Source organism: Candoia aspera, chromosome 3, assembly GCF_035149785.1.
Source record: "Candoia aspera isolate rCanAsp1 chromosome 3, rCanAsp1.hap2, whole genome shotgun sequence".
Lineage (NCBI taxonomy): Eukaryota > Metazoa > Chordata > Lepidosauria > Squamata > Boidae > Candoia > Candoia aspera.
The window spans coordinates 162141454-162164003 of record NC_086155.1 but is presented as its reverse complement, the minus strand read 5'-3'; the positions used below and the strand labels follow the sequence as shown (position 1 = coordinate 162164003).

Genomic DNA, 22550 nt, shown 5'->3' with positions numbered 1-22550 from the left:
CATTTCCAAAGCCCTCACATCATGGGCATCTACCAGGGACAAATGACAAAATATGCATTGTGACATTGTGATACAAGTGCTACCCTTTTTGTAGATGAGTCACAATATTGTGTCCAAGTATTTACAGTAGGGCAGTGTTCTTCATCCTTGGCAACTTTAAGATGTGTGGACTTCAACTCCCAGAAATCCACACATCTAAAGTTGCCAAGGTTGTAAAACACTGATGTAGGGGGTAGAACCACTGGATTCTGCAGCCTCTCTTCTCTCACATGCAGCTTTTACTAGCTTGAGTTTTGTAAGCCCAGTTTCTTTGGAAGTGATCCTATTGAAAGACCATCGTAAAACAGAGAGAATCACTTTCATTACCAACTGCTCTTATCAGATGTAGTGACTGTGATCTAGGCTGATGTGAAAACTGGATTTGGCTCAGATGGCTAAGTTAACAGCTTTAATAAGAGATAATACTATTTCTAGATTTGTCTCTGGTTGGCAACCACTTTTAGACTACTTGCTTGGGTTGGAAAAAAATTAAGTTTTGATTATGGGTTTTACTGATTAAATGGTTTGTTTTGATAGAAATAATGTTAATATGGTTAATATGGTTTAATCAATGGTAAGAGATCACATTTCTAATTGTATCTATATCTGTATTGGAGAAAGTTGGAGGTCACTTTCTGTTTCTGTTCTCTATTTTCACTTTTATCGTTTCTTCTTTTTTCTTTAGTTCTATCTTCTATCTTTTCTGTAATTTCTATTTTGTATTTTAACTATACTTTGAAATTTAATAAAGTTCTTATAAAAATAGGCTGATGTGAAAACTGCTGATTTCAGACTAGGGTTTCAGCAAAAACTGAGGTGGTAACCATTTTATAACTTAGCTTCTAACAAGGTCAAGTCTGGAGCAATAGCAGAGTGTGAAAACCTAAAGCTTTTTAACACGTTTTGTATTGCTTGCAATGTATGGTGTGCTGGTGATACCTTGCAAAGTCTTCTGTGCTGCTCGCGCTTCGTTTAACAGTTTTCCACTGTTGGTTTTCAGTCTTTCAGCCATTCCGGTTAGATCCTTTCCCTCCACTGTCTGAAAATGAAGCACTGCCAGGTAAGAGGTTTGTTCAGCAGAAGGAATGCCAATTCATAATCCATACCAGCAGTGGCAGAATTGCTATAACTGCTTTGTGTGAAATCAGAGGACTTGGAACTGGAGGTTGCTGCAAAATGGGGTGTGTGGCAGAAAAAGGGTCAGAAAAGAGCAATATGCTCCAGAAACAGAGCTGACCCTCTTACAATACAAAAATCTATCTCTTTTGAAGCTTTATTTACCTCAGAAGCCAAAAATCTTTCTCTATCTATCCCATTTTAAAGAATGACCCTGAGAGAGAGCACAATGCTTATCTGTCACGTCTACCTCACCAGGACCCTGATGTGTCTTTCCAGGTTGCCCGATTTTGTGCCACCATTCGTTCTATCCATCTTACCTATGACTGAAGATTAATACAAATTTTGGTGACTGCCACTGTTATCTGTACTATTGTTACTATATTAATTTATTTTTATGGAATTTATTGTATTTTATGTCTAATTTTTAGTTTTATAATTATAGGTTTATGTGTTTTTATTGTAGTGATTTCTGGCCTAAAGGTCATAATAAAGGTTTTGATTTGATTTGATATGAATCTCTCATGGTTGCTATTTTCTAAAAAAAAAATTGTGCATCCCTCACAAATCACCTGGCAATCTAAGATGTTTCTAGGGTTTCCTATCAAAAGGTATCATATAGCAATCATTTTTCTTTGTGAATTTGTTTGTAAAAAGAAAAAAAAATAGAAGAAGCAATAATAAAACATGGGAATTACAAACAGAAGTTAATGTTATCTCTCTCCTCAATACATTTCATTTGAAGCAGAGTAATTATCTGGAAAGACCTCTCTGAAAATCCCAATCTCCTTTCTACCCATCACTGATCCAAATTATTAAAATCATAAGAGGTTTGAGCTTATTGTATAGGAATACAGGGATTAACCATTCTTTTCGGGGCCTGCCACTTGAGTAGCTGGTAAGGCCAAGACAAAAACTAATTAAACAGCGTTATGATAAGAACAACTACATCCAGCTAATACACTTGGTTCCAATCATTCCTCCCAAGAGTCACATTAAAAATTACAATTTAGTGGCAATTTTGAGGGGTCTCTGGAGACTGCACTCCAGGTTTCTAGAGGCTACATAGGGTGTTAGGGCCTCAGGTTACACACCTGTGCTATAAAAGAAGTGTTCACAATTATAGGATATACTGAGGAAATATTGTAGTCTCAGGATGCACAGCCACCAAATTGTATATTTTGATATAGCAGAAGGAAAAAGTTACCAAACACTTTTCCTGTAGTCTTTATGAATTTAATTTCCCTCTCCAGGCTACTTGTCCATTCAAGTGCCAATCTAGAGCACTTGTATCTTGTGTTGGGTATTTCAGGATAGGTCTGAAGTTCTGCTGATGCACTACACATCCTGCTTCCCAACATTCCACCAACCTGAGTTGATGCACCTGGCCTTGAATTCTAGTGCTTGTGAACTCTAGAATGTTCATTCTGGGGGGTTCAACATACATGCTGTTACTGCGATGGTTGAGGATCTTCAGGACTTCATGGCTTTCGTGACAACTTGTTCTATCTCAACCTGTTACTGCCTTACAAGTGCAGTAGATTATGTTTTACATTTGTTTATTTTTCTACTGGGCAGGAGGAGGATGGTCTGAAAGTAGGAGTTTTGCATCCATTATCTTGTCATGATCAGACTACTTCCTGTTGAGATTTAGGCTTGCAGTGACCATTCCTCTCTACAGAGGTAAAGGATCAATTAAAATGGTCTATTAACATGGATTAAGAAGGGTTCTGGGGGATCTTCTTATAGAATGGTCAGTGCTCCTCTTAAAGAATTAGTTTTTGCTAAGATTGCTCTTTAGCATCTTCTCCCAGAGTGTAGAGCATACTCAGCCTCTTAGCATACATCTTAAATGAAGGCAGTGTGCTCATTGAAGATAACTAAAATCCTGTCTTCAGGATTTATACAGACAGGCTAACTTTCTAAGGTTGGGCCTTCCAACCTTCCTAAACAATGCTAACATCCAAGATCTACTTCCTCCACTGAATTTACTTGGTGCTAAGAAACAAAGCAATTCTGTATGACGTGCATTTAGAATACTCTTACTAATAAAGCTGAATCTGCTGCACTTGATGCTCTGTTGGCTGCTGCTTCTGCTGCTTTAATGATATCAGTGATGTTCTCAAAAGTGGTAGCAGCTCCCACAGCACAGGTCACTAGCTCATTATTGCTGGCATTCTTCTTGAGTCTGTGGGGAAAAAAGCAAAAAATATAATATAGTTATCAAGAACATTAAAACACTTTAGCTGTTCTTTTGGCTTTCATTAATCACTGTCAAGAATTTTATATTATGTGGGAAAGAGAAAGAAAGAAAGAAAGAAAGAAAGAAAGAAAGAAAGAAAGAAAGAAAGAAAGAAAGAAAGAAAGAAAGAAAGAAAGAAAGACGGAGGGAGGGAGGGAGGGAGGGTCTAGCACTATGCTACTTTATTAAACACAGCACATTTTGTTTAATAGGCTAATTTGAAATACTGTATTACCAGATAGAGAAGAGACTAACTCCAATAGAAATCTATATGAAATAAAAATGAATCCGTTCAGAAGATAGATTTTAAAAATGGAAATGCATATACAAACCTTCTCAGGGGTCCACAAAGTCAAAATTATTGCCAGATATTGAAAATGTTTGCAAAAATTTAAAACAATGTCATTCTTCTTGTTATTATTTTTAATTTGTTAAAGAATATAGTTTTTTTCATGAAAAATATTTCATTTATGTTAATATCTAATGAGTTTTAAATTGTTATTTTTACATGATTCAATAAATATATATTCTATGGATGAGTCAATTTTAATTTTTAATACAGTAAATATCAGTAAACCATACAAACAAAAGCTTTTTTGGAGTCCTCTATAATTTTTAAAAGTGGGAAGGGAACCTGAGAGCAAAAAGTTTAAGTACGATTGGTCTAAACAAAATATACATCCCAAGGATCCCATCTAGAGAAAATTAAGCGTATGCTTATCTTTATTAAGAAATCAGTACAAAACATGCTTAACTTTGTTTAAAGCATGCCCAGCAAGTTCAAACTGTCCCATACAGATTGTCAAAAATTGGGCTGCCTATCTTTTCTGAAAAACTAGCAACATGTAAGTAAAAAGGCCTACTATCCTCACAAGAAGCATACCAGTGCTTTCCCACACCTGAGGAGAGAACAATCATTTCAAATGGCATTTTTTAAAAAAAGACTTCTGGCAGTTTCCCAAGGGGAAGAGAAATATAAAGAATGTGATGCATCATCCAGTTAAGTTTATTGATCCCACCTAGAGGGAATATTTCTGTAATATCAGCACTGGGCAGGGACTACCAGTGAAAACTGCTACCTAATAAGCCTCAGAAGATACAGAGATAAGGATGGTGGCATAGCCACTTCTCCCTAGCAGATTCAACCTATTTTTAGACAAACTAAGCCATCTTCTACCCACTCTTAGAATTTGCCAACTCTCCAAAACACTGGCCTCAACATTTCTGCTCTAGCCATACTGGTGACGTCATCACTCACTAGACAGCATTCTGGGCCGCTCTGTGAGGAAACTCAGTTGTCGTCCCCAACCCCTTAAATGTTGTTCATCCCAGCGATACAGCAATCTCTCTCTTCCTCTTAAATTGGTTCCAGCATAAGCACATAGTTTACCTTTCCACCTAAAAGGAACCATGTCCAATGTATAATACCCTTCAAGCAAGGAACAAACTATTCTGAAACAATTCATTTATAGAAGGGAATGCATACTCAGCCAACTTTCTTGCCAGGTCTTGTAAAGAGTCGGCATACGCTTCTGCTCTCACTACCAAAGGTTCCTTACTGGACGATAAAAAATGGCTCTTCAGTTTCTCATCCAGCTCTTTCTTTGCTCCATCCAAATGGGCAGCTAGACTTTCATATTCCTGGAATTAGAAGAGAATTTTATGCACTGTGACTAAGATGCATTATATATCCATAAGAAATAAGTGGGAAGCTTTTGGGTGCTTTAATTTCCTGTATGAACCCCAATGCCTGGGTGCTTTGGAACACAACATGAGGATTACATATAGGAGATTAGCTAGAGATGACTTTTTTTCATACAGTAAGTAGTAATGGCTCCTGTATTTTGCAAGCAGTTACTACTGTCACCAAAGCCGAGTCATTATTGGTAGTATATTCTTATTTCCATCATAATGTGAATGTTATTTCTCTCTTTTCAGCCTAATAAAAAACATTAATTCTTTCAAATTTACCTCTTTACTCTTTTGGAGAAATCCAAATACACTGTTTGCTTGAGACACTGATGCTTTAGCAGAATTCAAAAGATCCCAAATGGCAGTCTGTTGTGTAGTCATCTCTTCTGTCTGTTTCTGACAGAAAAATAAAGAGTGACTCCCCTTTTTAAAGCAAAACAAAGCTCTCAAAGTAGCATACCCATAATTACTATCTAGATATTTATTTATATATCATTTATATACACGGCCACAATTGTACACAGATTCTTGGTGGCTCGAAACATAAAAAGATACAACAATAACAATAGGAATTTTATAAAATAAAGCCAAAATTCAAAACACACAACCCTAAACTCCAAAAGGCATTTTGTGTCAGCTCCCAAATGCCCTGTGGGAAAGCTTTGTTTTAAGCAGCTTTGACCAGAGTTGGGGCCAAACACACTTCTTGCAGGAGGCCATTCCAGAGGACCAGCCAACAATAGAAAAATAACCTCCTGAAAATGAAGGACCAGCTACTCTCCCAGGGGTTGGGAGTGGTTAGAATCAAAGCGGTTGGGCAGATTCCAGTGGGGAAATGCAGTTATTCTTCTGCTTAGCATGGGAAGGCACACAATCCAGCTAATACCTGACTCATAATCTCCTTTGGGGGTATGGTATAAGATGTTTAGTAACATTTTTTTTAAAAACTGTAGAATGTAGATCTGGTATAAAATGACAGTGGACCATGGTGTGTGAAAGGGAAGGGCTTTTCCTTTGGGCTATTTCCTCAGAAACCTCTGTAGTAAATAAATCACCAAATTAAATAGAGGCATTGTTCTACATGAGATGAGGAATTCTCAGAATCTGGGAAAGGAAAATGAGGTTTTCAAAACACGGCAACTAAAGAGAAGATAGACATTTCAACCTTATCTCTTAGGTGAGGTGTCAGTCTATTTGTTACGGATTCAGTGAGAAAGAAGTTCAAACAATTCATAAATACTCCATCTGAATATACTCACTAATAAATGAGTATATTGTGTATATTTTTCTAGTTACGAAGATTTTGTAACCTAACCTTTTTTCTTGGCATTAAACCTGATTAAAGAGAATCTCTGTGAATTTTTCTTCCTTAGTCATATGCTGCTGTTAGGTGCTTGAACTACCAAACATCTGGGTTCATACGGCCCTCAGGGCCTTGAGTGAGGTCCCTTTCCTCCTCTTAAGTCCACCCACTTAGTGCATTATTTATTTATGCTCTGTCTTTCTGCATGGAGACATGGATATCAGGGGTGAAGCTTCCATCCATTAAGCCCTGTGCCTAATGTTTCCTGCCCTGAAAGGACAACTTTGGGGCTGAATTTAGCCCCTGGACAAGTCCAGTTCCTCACCCTTTCTTGCCTGTTTTCAACAGGAAAGACCTCCCACTTGGCATTATTCTTTGAGAAGACTTTGCTTGGCAACCAAGAGAAAATGCTATTCTGAATGAAACCTACCTTGGAACCACTGCTGAAGAACTATTTCTTTTACTGAACAGTTATGAACAGCTTTGGTATTTGGCATGGAAACAGAACATGAAATAACAATTTTTTACATGTCCCAGGATGATTGGGTCATTCGTGGTATTTGCAGGACAAAAAGAATGGGCTAGGGCATGCCAGATGACTAAACTTTAATTTAAGTATTTCTTTTGGAGAAATTATATGTTAATTATATAGTGTTCTAAAAAATAAAATAGCAGAAAAACCCAGTAGAAATCTAATTCCGCTGGTCTTTCACAGAATTGTCTTGATACAGGTAACAGTTAAATGTATTAAAATGTTTGCATTTGCTTTTGCCAAGTTTTCCCAAAATATGGAATTTTCCCAATTTAATGCATCATGCATGAAGACCCATAACCCTGGATACTGTACTTAAGTAGGTAGGTAAGCAGATAGTTACCTTAATGTCTTCCAAAAGGCGTCTATTTTCTCCATTTAAATTTTCAGCTAGCTTGGTTTGTTCCTTTGCCTCTCTCAAAGAATCATGAAGATCATTGAGCCTGGATTCATATTCATTTAGTGAATCTCTCACATTTTTAGCAAGGCCTTGGTTTTTTGCTTTGAGCTTTTGTAGTTCACCCCTTATTCGTTCTAGCACTATGCAGAATGAACAAAGCAGAACAGGAGTAAATCCAATATTCTATGAGCATTAGGTCCTTCAAGTCCTTTTGGCTTACAGCCTTTCTGTAAATCAACTTCTCATCAAGAAATGAATGTTAGTTGGGCAGATCATCTGGTCCAGTAAGTGTAAAGATAGATATGAATGTGTCAGTTCTGTATATCCTTTTTGATCTTTATGTTTCCAAACGTTCTATATAGATTATATGACTGCAAAAGCTCAGCACAAGTCCTGAACTAGTTTCAAGCAAGCAACAAAATACATTTTAAAGTGGCTATTGCCAGTTTTCTTCACTGTTAGACCATAACTACCTTCACACCCATTAAAAACTCACTGGGAAATTCCAGATAAGGCAACAGTCTTTCCCCATCTATTCTCACCTTAATAAATCCAATCAAGCCATTTCTACCCCCAAATATTTACAGTTTTTACATCTTACAATGTTGGGCTTTCCCTTTTTCCTTTTCTGCTTCCGTTAGCTGTTGGCCAAAATTGCGGTTTCTCATCTCATTTATCATTTGCTGAGCTTGCACCAGCATTTTTGCAGAATGTTCCGTAGGCAAAGAAGTTCCTTCCTCAGAAGTGCCACCTATCTGTTCCAAGAGAACTAGGACAGAAAGACATAATTCGAATAAATAAGAGAATTTTACCACACCATGCCACAGCGATATACATGATACATTTTTAAACGAGGAGTGTAAACTTGTACCCTCTAGTGCAGCCCCAGGTCTCTCCAGAAGTCACATCAATTTGGAGTACTTAATGTGACAGAAGTGGGAAACTGTTAAATATATGAGAAGTAGCTATATTAACTATAATTGGTTTCATACGTGCTCTGCCCACTTCTTGGACTGGAGCCCTAGCAAACCAATCAAAGATCAAATAAAATACAGAGCCTATAAACAGTTTCCCACCCGTTTTAAACTTAAAAGATAGAACTTTCCATCCAACACACTATAAGTAAATCATTAATGACATCCTAATTTATCTCAGCCGATAGGAACTGCCAATGTACACACGAGGCTTATCAGAACATTGCAGTCTAATCCACACCGTATCAGAAGTAAAATTAATTTAGTTCAGTGAGACTTGTTTCTGAATACGTGGCTCTAGAATATTATTTCTTCCTCAATAGATGTCCCAGGAGGATATTTTCATCTCCTGTTTCTGCTGCCATGGGCAAGGTGTGACTTTTTTGCACATTAAGAGGACAACCCACATGACAAAGGCAGAAAGTCTATGGATACTATGGCTGTCATGAAGGTAAGTCCATCCTTGAGGGAGGGGAATTGCCTCATGTCTTAAAATAGATGATTGGGCTGTTTTAGACAACTATCACCTGTTCTCCAATATCCACTTTCTAGGGAAAATGGTAGAGAAGGTGATAGGCTTGCAACTACCTAGAGAACCCTGGATGAAACGGATTATCTAAGTCATATCAGCTGGGATTCAGAGCTGGGTATCAGATGGAAACTGCAATGGTCACCCTAGTTGATGACCTTTTGAAAGGCAGGGATGAGGGAATGAAACCCAGCATTGATCGTGGTATCCTTTTAGGCCAGATGCAAGGGCTAAGGGCACTGTTTAGCAGTGGTTCTCCTTCTCTCTGAGCAACCAGTTCCAGTTGGTGGGGCATAGAAATTGGGCGTTTGCACATTGCATTATAGGGCACTGCAGAGCTCAGCCGTTTCCGCCTTGCTTTTTAACATTTACATGAAGCTGCTGGGAGATGTCATTTGTCAGCATAGGGTGACTTATCATCAATTGGTAGATAAATTCAGCTTTACTGTATGTCTCTACTCTGAACAGGGCTGGCAGGAGATGAAGGTCTTAACCCAGTTCTCGGAAGTGGTTAGGAAATACTGTATATTGAGAGGTACAGACTCAGGTCGAACCCTACCACAATGGAGTAGGTGTAGATGTGAAAGACTTCTGAATCCAGAGATGTTCTACTTATACATTATCTCCGGGTGGGATCACACTCATCTGTACTGAGCTGGTTTGCAATCTGGGAGTTCTGGACTCATAGCTCCTGCTTGAACAGCAGGTGGAGGAATGGTCATGAGAAATTTTGCACAATACCCTCTGGTGCACCAATTGCATCCTGTCCTGGGGCAGGAGGCATTATGCATGGTCACTCATGCACACAAATGCTTTTTTTGGCCAGCATAAGGCTTTAAATAGCCCTATTGTTGTCACCTGTTTCAAAACTATGTTACTGCAGGAACAGGTGATGGGGAGGAAGGTTCATGCTGGGGAGGACAGTAATAAACTTCCTTCACTAACACTGAGATTGACTTCAAAAACTGCCCCCACTAGTACTGCAATAAGGTTTCCAAATAGCTTCTACGGATATAAACAGAAAATGGTTAAACCCTAAATGAAGTGTAAATATCTCTGTGCACATGAAAGAAAACAAACTGAAAGCTGCCTGCTATGGCATTGGCAAAATTAGCCAAGAATTATTCTGGTCCCCAGACTGATATCATTTCCCCAAACTTAACATAGAAGAAACATTACTCTTACCATTAATATTGGTGAGAATAGATTGGATCTTTGAAATTAAGGTTCTTCCTCTTTGATTAGTTTTACTAAAGTTATTTAATAGAGTCTGTGCTTTCTTGTAATTACTTTCAGCCTAAGATGGTGGGTTAAAAATTAGATACTGTTAGTAAAAGTTTGATTTAAAAGTATTTAATATTACTGATTTATTTGGGTGTTTATGTACCACCCTACTTCATTAACATATGTCTTGACAGAAGCCAGAATGATTTGCTATTATAATATGACTAATTTGATCAAATTAATGAATTTGGCATTTACTAGCCATTCTTAAAGGAATTTTAAAAAATCTTTTTTTATTGCATAAACTTTATCAGAATTATTTAAACAGAAATCATACAAGGATAAAGACAGAAAAGCAAAGGAGAAGATAAACAACCACTAATACAATGAGTAAAAACATTATGAAAAAATAAGTTTTGGTAACTGTTGTGCGAAATCTACTCACAAAAAGAGACGGCAGGAGATTTATACTTTGAGACTTGCAAGATTGTTGTCAGCCCTCGCAGGTAAACCAGGCAGGAAACACAACCAGATGAGCTAATTCTACTTTATTGTAAGGCTGCATTAACGGAACCTTGCAAGTCTGAAAGTACAAATCTCCCACCATCCCTTTTTACTGCCTGATCAATTAGGGCGGATCCCTCCTAAGTTTCATTCTCTGACAGTTAAGCAGCTGCGGGCTCCTCCCTCTTCTATCAGATCATTCCCTAGGCAGCCTCTCTTCTCCTCACCCCTCAAGGTCATTCCCACATACCGTTAGAATTTCACACTTGCAGGACCCTTCCTGACATGATCAGCATGGTTTACACTGCAGTCTCCTTTTACACCATTTCATTCCTCCTCCCTAGAAAGTCTACTGTGTGGCTTATGTAAGTCCAGGGTCCCAGTACTAGGCACTTGCGGCTGTCAGCTTTTAAATTTTTAAATTTTGAATTCGTTCTTGCAGCTGTCATCTTAGTAAATTGTGATACTTTTCACTTACGTTTTATAAAAATATTTGTGGTTTCAATTCCAATTTTATGTTTAAAAATTTCTGAATGTTTTGATGCATTTCCTTCCAAAACTTTTGGGGTTTTTTGCATGACCACCAATGGAGAAAAATGTTCCTTTTCTGTTGTAGCATTTCTAACATTTATTGCCATGTGATTTGTCTATCTTGGTAAATTTTTCTTTTCTTGATGTTTTTATATTTATTAATTAAAACAAACAATAATAAATTAAAAACAAAGAAAAAAGAAAGGTATACATATACACACATAATTTATATAAAACAAGCTTTACACTAGAGGAGGGGTTCCTAAACCCTTTGCTATCACACCTTCCTTATGGTGTAATCTTAAGGTACACACCTCCCCTAAAAACCTAGACACCAAAATAAATGCAAATGAACAATGAAAAAATCAATGAAACTTTGGGAAAGGTGGATTTATTGTGACAATGTAGCTAAAAGGTTCTTCACACCTCCCCTGGACTCTCTCTGCACCTCCCCAAGGGAGGTCCACCTGACAGTGGGAAAGCCTGCATTAGAGCAAAGGTTGAAGTAATAATATAATGATTATTTAAAAAATTAAAAATATACTTTTAAAAGGCAAAACACAAGAAAAAAAGAAAAAAACATTATAAGAAAAAGTATTCTAGTACACCCTCCCCCGGCTTTTTCTTCCTTTTTTTTTCACAACTGCTAATTGCTACTTAATTATTTTTATACTGTGCTTTGCACATCTATGATCACAGCTCATTCCTATTTGGATTGTTTTTATTTTTTAAACAATTTCTCTCTTCCTTCAAAAACCGTATTCTAAATGTCTTAGCTTGCCTTGCTGTGTGATATGTTGTATATAAGGGAACCATTTCTGCTTGAATTTGGTTAGACTTCTGCTATGAATATATGCAGCCAATTTTTTCACTGCGGCATATTCTCCAGTTTTAGAATGCCAATCTTGTACTGTCAGCAAGGTTTCTTTTCCAATGTTGTGCCAGATTGATTCTTGTTGCTGTCACCATATTATCTTGATAAATTGTGATGCTTTTCAGTTACTGTATATATTCCAGGATCATACCTAATTAAAATATTTGTGGTTTTAATTTGAATTTCATTTTCAGAATTTTCTGTTTTGATGCATTTCTTTCAAGTACTATGGGGTCTTTTTGCATAACTACCACATATGATAAAATATTCCTTCTTTGCTGTGGCATTTTCAACATTTATTGTTGTATGATTTGTCCATCTTGGCAATCACTGATGGAGTTATATACCATCTGTACAATATTTAGCTTGGTGTAAATTTTGTTGATTTTTTTACATAGCTGTTCCCATTGTTCTACCATGATTACTTCTTTGAAGTTTTGCATATGCTTTATCATGCAATTTTTAATTTGTTCCATCGTTGTATTGTATTCCAATAACTGTGTGTGTGTGTGTGTGTGTGTGCATATATAACCCCCTAATATATGATCTTGGCTTTGTATAAAAGTTTCAAATTCTGTCATCTTTCTCAAGGTCCTTCCTTCTTTCTTGAGGTCACTTCTGATTCTTCAAAAAATTTGTAAATATATCAACACGGTAAATTCCTATTTCCACTGAGCAGTTCTTGCTGGAACTTTAGTCTGTTTTCTAAGTCTGGCTGTACCATATTGGCGTACGTGATTAAATTTTTCTTACTGTAGCTGTCCTTGAAATAAAAGGCATTTAACAGTGATACCAATGGTGAGTTTGCCAAACTTTTCTTCGTTTTTAGGGGATTCCGTATTTTTAACAAACTTTATCTTATAACACATCCCTTCAAATCCTTTTCTTTTTTTTAATTTCTTTATACCATAAATACTTATGAAGTCCATTGGCTAAGCCAGCATTGATATTCTGCTGTTCGGAAATTTTATCCCTTCTGTTGTCCATGACAGGCAGTTTGCTCAATAATATACTTTAAGGTTGGGAAATGCAAGGCTGCCTTTTTCTTTTAAGTCTTGCAAAATTTTGAACCTTACTCTCAGATTTTTTTCACACTGCACATAAATCTATTGATTGTTCTTTGATAAGCTTTTGACTGGGATTGGAATTATTGTAGTAGAATATATTAGTTGTTCTTAAAATTCAGAAATATTTGTCACATAAACGTATTTACCACTATATGGACATTAGGGTAACATTTGCCATCTATTAAAGGTACCTTAGCACATGGCCTTTAACATTTATTATCATTTTACACCAAGGCTCTTCAAATCTCAAAGATGACTAGTAAACACAAACTTTTATAAAAAGTTCATGGACTGATAGCAATATGTGTAAGATTTAAACAGCTTACCTTTTCTTTCAGAGCATTAATATTTTGGTTAAGGTGAGACAAGTCTGCCTCCAGTTCATGTACCTTTGGACTCTGAATTTTAATAGCAGAACGAGTGCGGTTCAACAGAATCTGAAAATAAAGGCCAAACAGAATGGGAACCCACAAACTGAGCATAAATACAATATGGAATTAGGAAAAATGTATTGGACAGAAAAGCCCTGGAGTCAGACTTCACAAATCAGCTCTACTGTCATTAGTAGAGGAAGAGATGACTGAGCCATTGGATAGAATTTAACAGAAAGCACGTTACCTGGATGCCTGAGACCTGAAAGGCATTGCCTCTGACAGCAAGGAGGAACAGGAGGGGAAGCGTTAAGGAATTCACTGTTTATATTTATAGTATTTCTATTTTCAAGGAAGCTCATAGGTTATATTTAACATTTAAATTACAACAATGTCAAATAAACATATTTAAAACTAGCAGAAAAAAACAGAAACAATAGGAGCATAGCAGGAGCAGAATCAAACATTTCTAATTGAAACTTATTTAGAAAGCTTCAAACATTTAGAAAGGTCCTTCTTTGCTAAATGCAAAACATACAAAAGAATAGGTTCTAGATGACTCTCCCTGAGGAGGATATTCTAAAAATAAGGGGCTGCAATCAAAAGATCCTCTTTCCCCAGCCTATCTTTAGAATACATGGGTACCATAAAAGTGCTTCCAGAAGATGTTCATACAGGAAAGGATACAGAAGATCAAGGACTTCAGTCCCAATCGTGCATGGCCATTTTGAATTGTGCTTGGAAATGAATTTGTAACTAGTATGACTATTTAAGGTCTCACAAGATATCCCAGGTGGTAATTTTAGCACTATACTTTTGCATAACTAACCAGAAGAAGGCAATGGCAAACCACTTCTGTACTGCTGCCAAGAATACATCTCCATGAAGTCAGCAGGAGCTGAGCAGGAGTTGGGCTGAGTTAAATTTTAAAGAAGGCTTCAGAGATAAATCCATGAATAATACATTCCAATAGTCTAATCTGAATTGGCTGCTAGGATCTTTCTCCTGAAGTGGCATCAGAAAGAGCAATCGCATGGGTCTCATCAAAATTCAAAAACATATTCCAGCCCCATAAGACCATTTAATATGACATTTCTCTTACTGAGCTGCTTCTAAAGCACATTTCAAAAGTGTACTCAAGCCCCTGGAAAGTGTACCCAGTCCCATGGAAAGCCAGGTTTTTCAAGTTACCTCCAGTTGCTTGCTACGATCTTCCAGGTTCTTCATCTGTCCCAGCACTTGGGCACTAGTGTTGACATTTTGCATTTGAAATTCAATCACTCGGAGCTCACTTCCCATTGTACTCAAATCCTCCAGCAATGTGATTACACAACTCCCACAAGCTAAATGAAAAATAGCATGCATGGAACAGTTTAAAATGTTAATTTTTAGTATATTCAAAGAAAGGACGGATCCACTCAAAACAATAATAGGACAAAAAGATATTTCCAGAAAATGTAATCTGTTACTATAACAAATAACAAAATTTTTGAAATGGTATGATAAAACCACGTTTGGTATACAACTGTATTGCTTGTCTGCACTGCTTCACTGTTATAACAGACAATAAAGCCAAATACATGTAAGATGGTAACCAAATCCTTCAAGCCACTCTTTGTATGTCTCTTACTGTATGTAGTTTCAACCTTTCCTAACCTGCTGCAACTCCAGATGTGTTAGATTACAACTCTCATTATCCTCACCATTAAAAGAGAAATTCCCTCTCACTATTGAGAGCTTAGGTAACTTGTTTCTGAATATGTTTATTATCCACAGGAAAACACCACAATTGTTCTTTCTAATCTCTCAAAACACGTACAGTTCTTTATTAATGCTATATAAGCAAGCTTCCAGAATGTATAAGGTTTATAACTTACAATTACAATCTTCATTTGGATCTATGTCTTTTGGTTCTTGGCTTATGCATTCTGGAAATTAGAAAAAAAGAGGGGCAAAATTAGAATTACAGGATGCAACTCACTTAACAAATGTGACATTCTGAAATGTCAGAAAGCTGATACTGTTATTAATTGATGCTCTCTGCACTCCACTGAAAACTGCACATAACTCTCAGCACGTTGCAGATAGGTTACAAATAGGCCACAAGTTGCCCAGAATCAATACCATAATACCATTACTTTATAGAGGAAGTTTACAGGATCTTGTGCATTTTTTCCCCCTCAAAGTTAAATTTACAAATTGTTTTTCCTCAAGTAACAGCTTCTGCCAATGTGAACAAAAATACCATGATATGGTACCCTATAACCCTAACCCCTTCAGAAATCCAAAGCATTATTTACTGAATCTCTAACCAGGGAGGGAAACAAGGTAATTCAAGGGCTCCTGAACTTGTGCTCTGATTAAACTCTTTTTGAGCCCAGAAACAAAAGATGTGGCATTAGAATACACAAATGGTAAAATATAATCAAAACATCCAACCAAGACAACCCACATTTAGGGCTTCTGGCGACATTGCCTTTAGCAGTGTTTTGAGCTACTCCTGTACAACTCCTTCCCCTATTGATCAGTAATTCTGGTTCATGCAGGTGTCCACACTGTGTCTGTCTCTCCTGCCAGTATGATTCCATTATCATAAGAGGAGTGGTACTGACATCTAAAGGAGCCATGCTGTCAAAAGACTACAGGCTGCCAAGTCTTTAAAAGACTTCCTATCAAACAGGCTCCCCTTCTGTACTCCATGATTTTGCACACATTCCAGCTTGAAAATCAAAATTCAGGCAATAGCATGACTACAGTGAATTAAAATACTTAAAATATGCGAAGCACAAGATTTACATCTCTTTGAGTATCACCTCATCTCATTAACTGCAACCTCCAAGCTGAACAACTGTCCATCTGATTTGCTAAGTGTATCTAAAGCAATTCTGCAAGATAAGCAAATACAAAACTCGAGGCTATGTTGCAAATATTGCTACTAAACATATAAGTAGTCCAGTGTTTCTCAACCTCAGTAACTTTAAGATGTGTGGACTTCAGTTCCCATAATTCCCCAGCCAGGCTGAACAATGAAGTTGTCTATCACTTTTAACCATTTTTATCTTATGACACATAAAGAAGGGTGCCCATTAAATATGACTTGTTGTTGCCTAATAGGAATGAGAACATCCAAAGATACGCAATTAAAGACTTCAATAAGCTATTGCATGACCACAATTAAACCAAGGCTAAATACATGACTGCAAAACCACAGTGACATCAGGGCTTGCTAAAGCAACTGTACTGTTGATCACAGGGGATGTTACTGCTGATGTAGAGAAACAAATGGCTGGGGAAAAAAACAGCTCAAAACTTAAATTGGATTCTGCATCAAGACTGAACTTGTTCTGGCAACTGTTAATTTCAGCAGCAAAACAGCACTTTAAAATACGTTGTTTGAAATGTATGTACCAATTATACAATCCTAGTAGTTTACAAAATGGAAATTGGGAAAACAACATGGCCTTTGAGACAGCATCGTAATCTATTAATATAAAACAGGTTTCTTTTATGTGTATGTCAAATATTTTGGGTAGTAGAACTGGAAAATATGTGCAAGTTTCAAAACAGAAGTCTGGTATGTGTCCTTGGCAAGTGAAGTTTTCTTAGGCTCAGGCCTGGCCATGTGTCCTTGGGCTGGCCTTTGGCTCCTGTTGGGGAAGGATTCCTGCTTGTTTGGGAACCTTCCTGAGGAACAAGTTCTACTAGCCCTTGTATATTCTTGTCCATGACTTGGACTCCTTGGTTCAACTCCCTGCTTTCTGCTTTCTTGTTCATCTCTAACAGTTGCCTTTGACTCAGACCTGAAGGGTGCATGCTTGTGCATCATTATATTGGCTCCAAGTCTGACTTCTCCTCTGAGTAGTACAGAGTACATACAATGCATGCTGATACACCAGAGTAGCAAACTTCTGGTTCTCCTAGATCCTATATACAAATAAGAGAGCAATTCCGGCAAATTGAATTCAAAAATCAAAGTGCAAAGCACCAAACTGTCTAACTACTGTATGTGTTAATTAGCAAGCACCAAGTAAGTGATCCACAAATCCTACATCATGGGATACTTTAAAGTGAAACTATAAGAGTATTATTGATAGCTTAATGTTTGGATAAAATATATATCTTTTTAATTAGTGTTTGAGATATACATTATTAAATGGCTGCTCTTCTTCTATTATAATCCATTAATATATATATATATATATATATATATATATATATATATATATATATATATAAAACTTTGTTCTGACTTAGAAATGGCTAAACAAAGCTATAGAGAGAGGAACACATTATTGAAGTCACCTTCCAACTGGAATTTTTGGATGAAGGGGATATTATAAGTGATTCTATACATGCTCATAGAATGCATTTAGAATTGCTTAATTCTGCAGGTAGTTACGTTGTTAAAAAGACCCACAGCGGCTAGGCAATTTTACATTTGGGGATTCAAATTACAACCTTCAGCATCTTTTACTACTGGCCATGTTAGCTGAGGCAGCTAGAAGTTGCAGCTCAGCAATATCTGGAGAGCCCTATATTCCCCATGCCTATTGTTCAAGCTTATCATCCTTGAAACTTTGAAAGCGCCAACATTAAAATTGTATAGAAGAAATTCATAATTCATGTGGATATCCAGATTACTTGAATGCAATCAGCAATCAAAGTTGTAGGACGTATGGCACATAAACCTGTATCATGCTGTTTAAACATTAACTAACAGACTTAATTACTTCATTAAAACCATGAATCTGTAAAGCAGGCTTTTCAGATATAGTGGAATTAGAGCTCCTAGCTCCAGCAGCCAATGGTTCTTGGGACTTGTACTTCAGCAACATCTGGAGAGCCATAGTTTTCTTACCCTTATACTATATTATCATTTGTAGTATGGATGAACAGCTATAAGCTAAGAATCGGCAAAAGGTTAGATACTGACTCAGTAATGGGGAAAGATAACTTTTATCTGCACAAGAGACCTCCTAGTAGACTATATTCAAATAAACATCTATGGCACTGTTTCTCAACCTTAGCAACTTTAAGATTTGTGGACTTCAACTCCCAGAATTCTCCAGTCAGCTAGGGTTGAAGTCCACAAATCTTAAAAACACTGATCTATGGCTTCCTTTGTTTGATATTATTCAGAAACATTTATGTCACTTTACATACCCCCAGTCAAGCGATCACACGTTGTGAGCTGGCCATTCTCAAGACAATTACATTTTTGACAGTATCCTCCATATTTCAGCGGATTCCCAAAATAACCAGGTGCACAGCTACAAAATAAATTAATGGACAAATAAAACTCACAAGATACATATATGAACTTGTGCTGAAACAGTTTCTGCTTGCTTAAAAGTCTGCATCAAATCCATAAAGTGAAATAATTTGTGTTACAGATGTCTAACCAGCCAAAGTAAAGTAAAATTTCAGAACACAATTCATAAAATATTTGGCTAACTTATGGAACAGATGCATTATGAACCATTCAAAGAACTGAATAAAGCAAATAATTGTTAAGAAATAGCCTGTGGAAAAAACTAGACTACATCCTATTTCTTTCCTAATTTTTAAGAGACAGAAAAAGGTCAGAAATTTACATACAGTGACTAAGCAAATAGCTCCTTGGTGTTAAATATATAATTCACTTGGTGTCTCCATGTAATATCAAGATATATCCATAAAGTACAATATAGTGACATTACAAGTTTCAGAAAAGAGCTTAATTACAAGGTTCTGCAAGCCAGGTCAGCAGGAAAGGAGAGTTGGTGGAAGAAATCAGTACTCCAAACGTTTTACTGTAAGGATTTGAATTGGTCAATCCATCTAATCCAAAAGTTACTTGGTTACTACTTTCTAAATCTCTGCTCTTGCTAGTCACTCAGTTTTCAGGTGGCCTTATGATCATGTCATTGGAATGTCTTTGTATTGACAGGCTAGTGTAAAATATTAGGAAGCTTCAATATTATAGATATTGCTTATTTCTATTTTTAATTGTATTTTTTAATTTGACATGCCATATACTGTAGACAGCTCAGTCCAAAAGAATATTTAACTTATTTGACATCATAAGAATCTGAGCATACTTAGCTTTCTGTGGGCTGCATCTATACTTCACACAACTATTCAGATCTAAAAACATCAATGTGTATAGTATCTGGTTTCTAATGGAGAATTGGACATTTGGTGCAGTTTATTCAAAAGAACATGAAATTAAATAGTCCTAACTGGGATGAACAGATTATTCTGAAACTCTGAATCAAGGACAGCAGCTTATATTTACATAAAGAGGGTATGTGTGCACATGCACATGTTTAGGAGCCTTGCAGCACTTTGGACTCTAGCCCAAGCATGAAAATATGGTGCCTGCTTAGAAAACAATATTTTCCAACATGCTATCAATTGAGAAGATCTGCTTTAACTTTGTACATAGTAAATCAGTACTGAGACGAGTCACATACCTTTCACAGTGCGTTCCAGAATAGCCTTCTTTGCAAAAACATTGAATTTCTCCATTATCTTCCACACAGCCAGAAGCGAAACTACAAGTTAAAAAAATACAAGAACATGAAAGGCCTGAAAATAGTTTATTCTTCTAAAGGCATATTTAGACAGCTTACAGGGAAAGAAAAACAATTTAAGGGTTACACAACTGTAAGAACACAAATAATTTCAGTCACAGACAAGTTGCAACTATGTTTGCTCTTTACATCATTGCCTATCATCTTTTTCTTGCAAAATCAGAATGCAGTCCTACATTCCTGAGAACATTCTAGAAATCCAAATTCTGCAATAAGGAATTAAGGAATAAAAAAGGCACTGGATCGTATTTTATTACTGAACAAGAATAAACCACTCCTGTTCTTCCTTGAGGAGTTAAGTCTGGCATATGTATCTCTGGAATCTAAATATCTCTATTTGATAAGTTGAAAGGATAATCTCCACGTTCACTGGATCACTGAACAATGCACAAAAGGTTGTCTGTACGTATCTAATAAAGAAAGTTATTACAACCTTCCCCAGTCTATCAATATTGGACACCTTGTGGCTTTCCTGAAATGGTTGCATTACAATTCCCACCACTGGTCACCAACAGCTATACCTAGCTGGAGCTATTGGAAACTAGAATTCAACAACATCTGGAGAGTCATCAGTTAGCCAGCTCCGTTATTTCCTCAATTCCATCCCCTCTTTGAAATCAAGAGCATGACACCGGTGAAAGCTTCAGCAGCAAAGACATGGTGCTCTATGCTAATCAAGCAAATACAGGTCTTCCCTAAAAAGTGAAGGTATTATTTCATTACTTACAGTATTGCAGCAAACAAAACCAAGTCTTTCAAGTGCTTGTAACAATGAGGTGGTTAGCCTTTAAGGTATCACAATATTATTTTGGTTTTTTTTAATGAACTAATATGGCACACTTTCAGAAAATTGTTTCAATATTAACTTTTTTATTTCTATTCTTTTTTAATGCACTCATGCATATTCAAAATAGAAGACATACAAGAAATTTCCATTGCATCTGGCAAAATAAATGAGTAAAAACAATGAACTTGCCTTAAATACATTTTAAATTAATATCAACTGAATAAAACGTATCTTAGAGCAAACTAGATGACAAATTGCAGGCCAAGTCTCTTGCATCATAAATTTCTTTTAAAAAGGACTGGAGCTGTGATGCTGGGGAAGAGAAACAATGTGTTCTCTCTGTCTCCTTTTCTTGCAGGCTATCCTGTAACTGCTCAAGCTAAAATCCTCCAAAAGTGCAGACTTGAATTCCCACAATTCCCAGTTAGGATGATAGTTAGCAATTATGGTAATTATGGGAGTTGATGCCCAGCACATCTAGAGCGTAAAGGTTTGTTAAGGTCATGAGTCACCCTGCAATAGCTTTTTAAAAACTCTAACAGGAGATCTTATCCCAGGTCATCAACAACTTATTTAAAATGGCTTTCTTTCTTTCTTTCTTTCTTTCTTTCTTTCTTTCTTTCTTTCTTTCTTTCTTTCTTTCTTTCTTTCTCTTTCTTTCTTTCTTTCTTTCTTTCTTTCTCTCTTTCTCTTTTCTTTCTTTCTTTCAAATGCACTTAAGTTTAGAATTTGTGGAAATTGCTTTATGATTTTTTTTTCTTCATAGGAAATACATAATTTTAGAGAAAAAACAGTACTGAATGTTAAAGAATTTTATTTATTTATTTGCTATCCCCCCTTTATTATTTTTATAAATAACTCAAGGTGGGGAACATACCTATTACTCCTTCCTCCTCCTCTTTTTCCCACAACAACAACCCTGTGAGGTGAGTTGGGCTGAGAGAGTGACTGGCCCAAGGTCACCCGGTCAGCTTTCATGCCTAAGGTGGGACTAGAACTCTCAGTCTCCTGCTTTCCAGCTCGTTGCCTTAACCAGAATGTGACTATTTATCATTTAAAAACAGATGCAGGAAAACACCTGGAGATATTTGCTATTTGTTTTAAGTACTGTTATACTATTGTTATGAATAAAGCCATCACAACTTTTTCTAACTGAAAAGTTCTCCTGACCTATGCTTTTATACCACGCAAATCCATATGGCCATTTTAGCTATTGTTTATTTTTTATTTCAATGCTTTTAGAGTGTCTTTATTTCATGCAGTCCCAAATGTTTTAGCAATTCCTATTTTGTTGCTTTACATCTACTGTAATCTTCATCTAGCCCCACACATTCTAGAAATGAACATCATAATACTTGTGCTTTTCTATGTTGAGGTGAACAACCTGCACCCCATCACTCCTTTTCTGCATCTGAGTTAGATTCATGATAACTGCATAGACAAATGCTTCCCATCTCTATCTCTTCCAGACATAATCACCCAAACAAGGGTGTCCACAGGGTATAGTTTAAAAAAAGTCAAGAAGGTGGTCATGAAGCACACATAAAAGACGGGGAGCTTCAATCACACCGTTGTGGCCACCATCTTGATTTTTTTTTTCATACCCTGTGGAACCCCACACCCCCAAAATTGGTGGAACAGTTACCTGCCATTTTTTATGCAAGAAACATGAAAATTATAAAATTAAGTCCTAACATAGGCTTATTATAACAAATAGACCCAGATTCTAGACTGAAACTACCACCACCCCAAAATAGACTTGCATATTTGGCATCTATTCCTTGTTCATT

At 36.6% G+C, this 22550-nt stretch overlaps 1 protein-coding gene across 1 annotated transcript in view; it reads right to left on the bottom strand.

Moving 5' to 3' along the window:
- Positions 1-22550, bottom strand: part of LAMA3 (laminin subunit alpha 3) — a 157857-nt gene that overhangs the window by 38306 nt on the left and 97001 nt on the right. The window contains exons 38-49 of the mRNA XM_063299956.1: positions 19854-19934; positions 18562-18668; positions 15276-15326; positions 14590-14741; positions 13354-13464; positions 10013-10124; positions 7926-8093; positions 7268-7464; positions 5369-5485; positions 4884-5038; positions 3202-3343; positions 979-1078 (exon numbers count right to left, since the gene is read on the bottom strand). Coding sequence (XP_063156026.1) covers positions 979-1078; positions 3202-3343; positions 4884-5038; positions 5369-5485; positions 7268-7464; positions 7926-8093; positions 10013-10124; positions 13354-13464; positions 14590-14741; positions 15276-15326; positions 18562-18668; positions 19854-19934 — 1493 coding nt within the window. The remainder of the gene's footprint in view (positions 1-978; positions 1079-3201; positions 3344-4883; positions 5039-5368; positions 5486-7267; positions 7465-7925; positions 8094-10012; positions 10125-13353; positions 13465-14589; positions 14742-15275; positions 15327-18561; positions 18669-19853; positions 19935-22550) is intronic.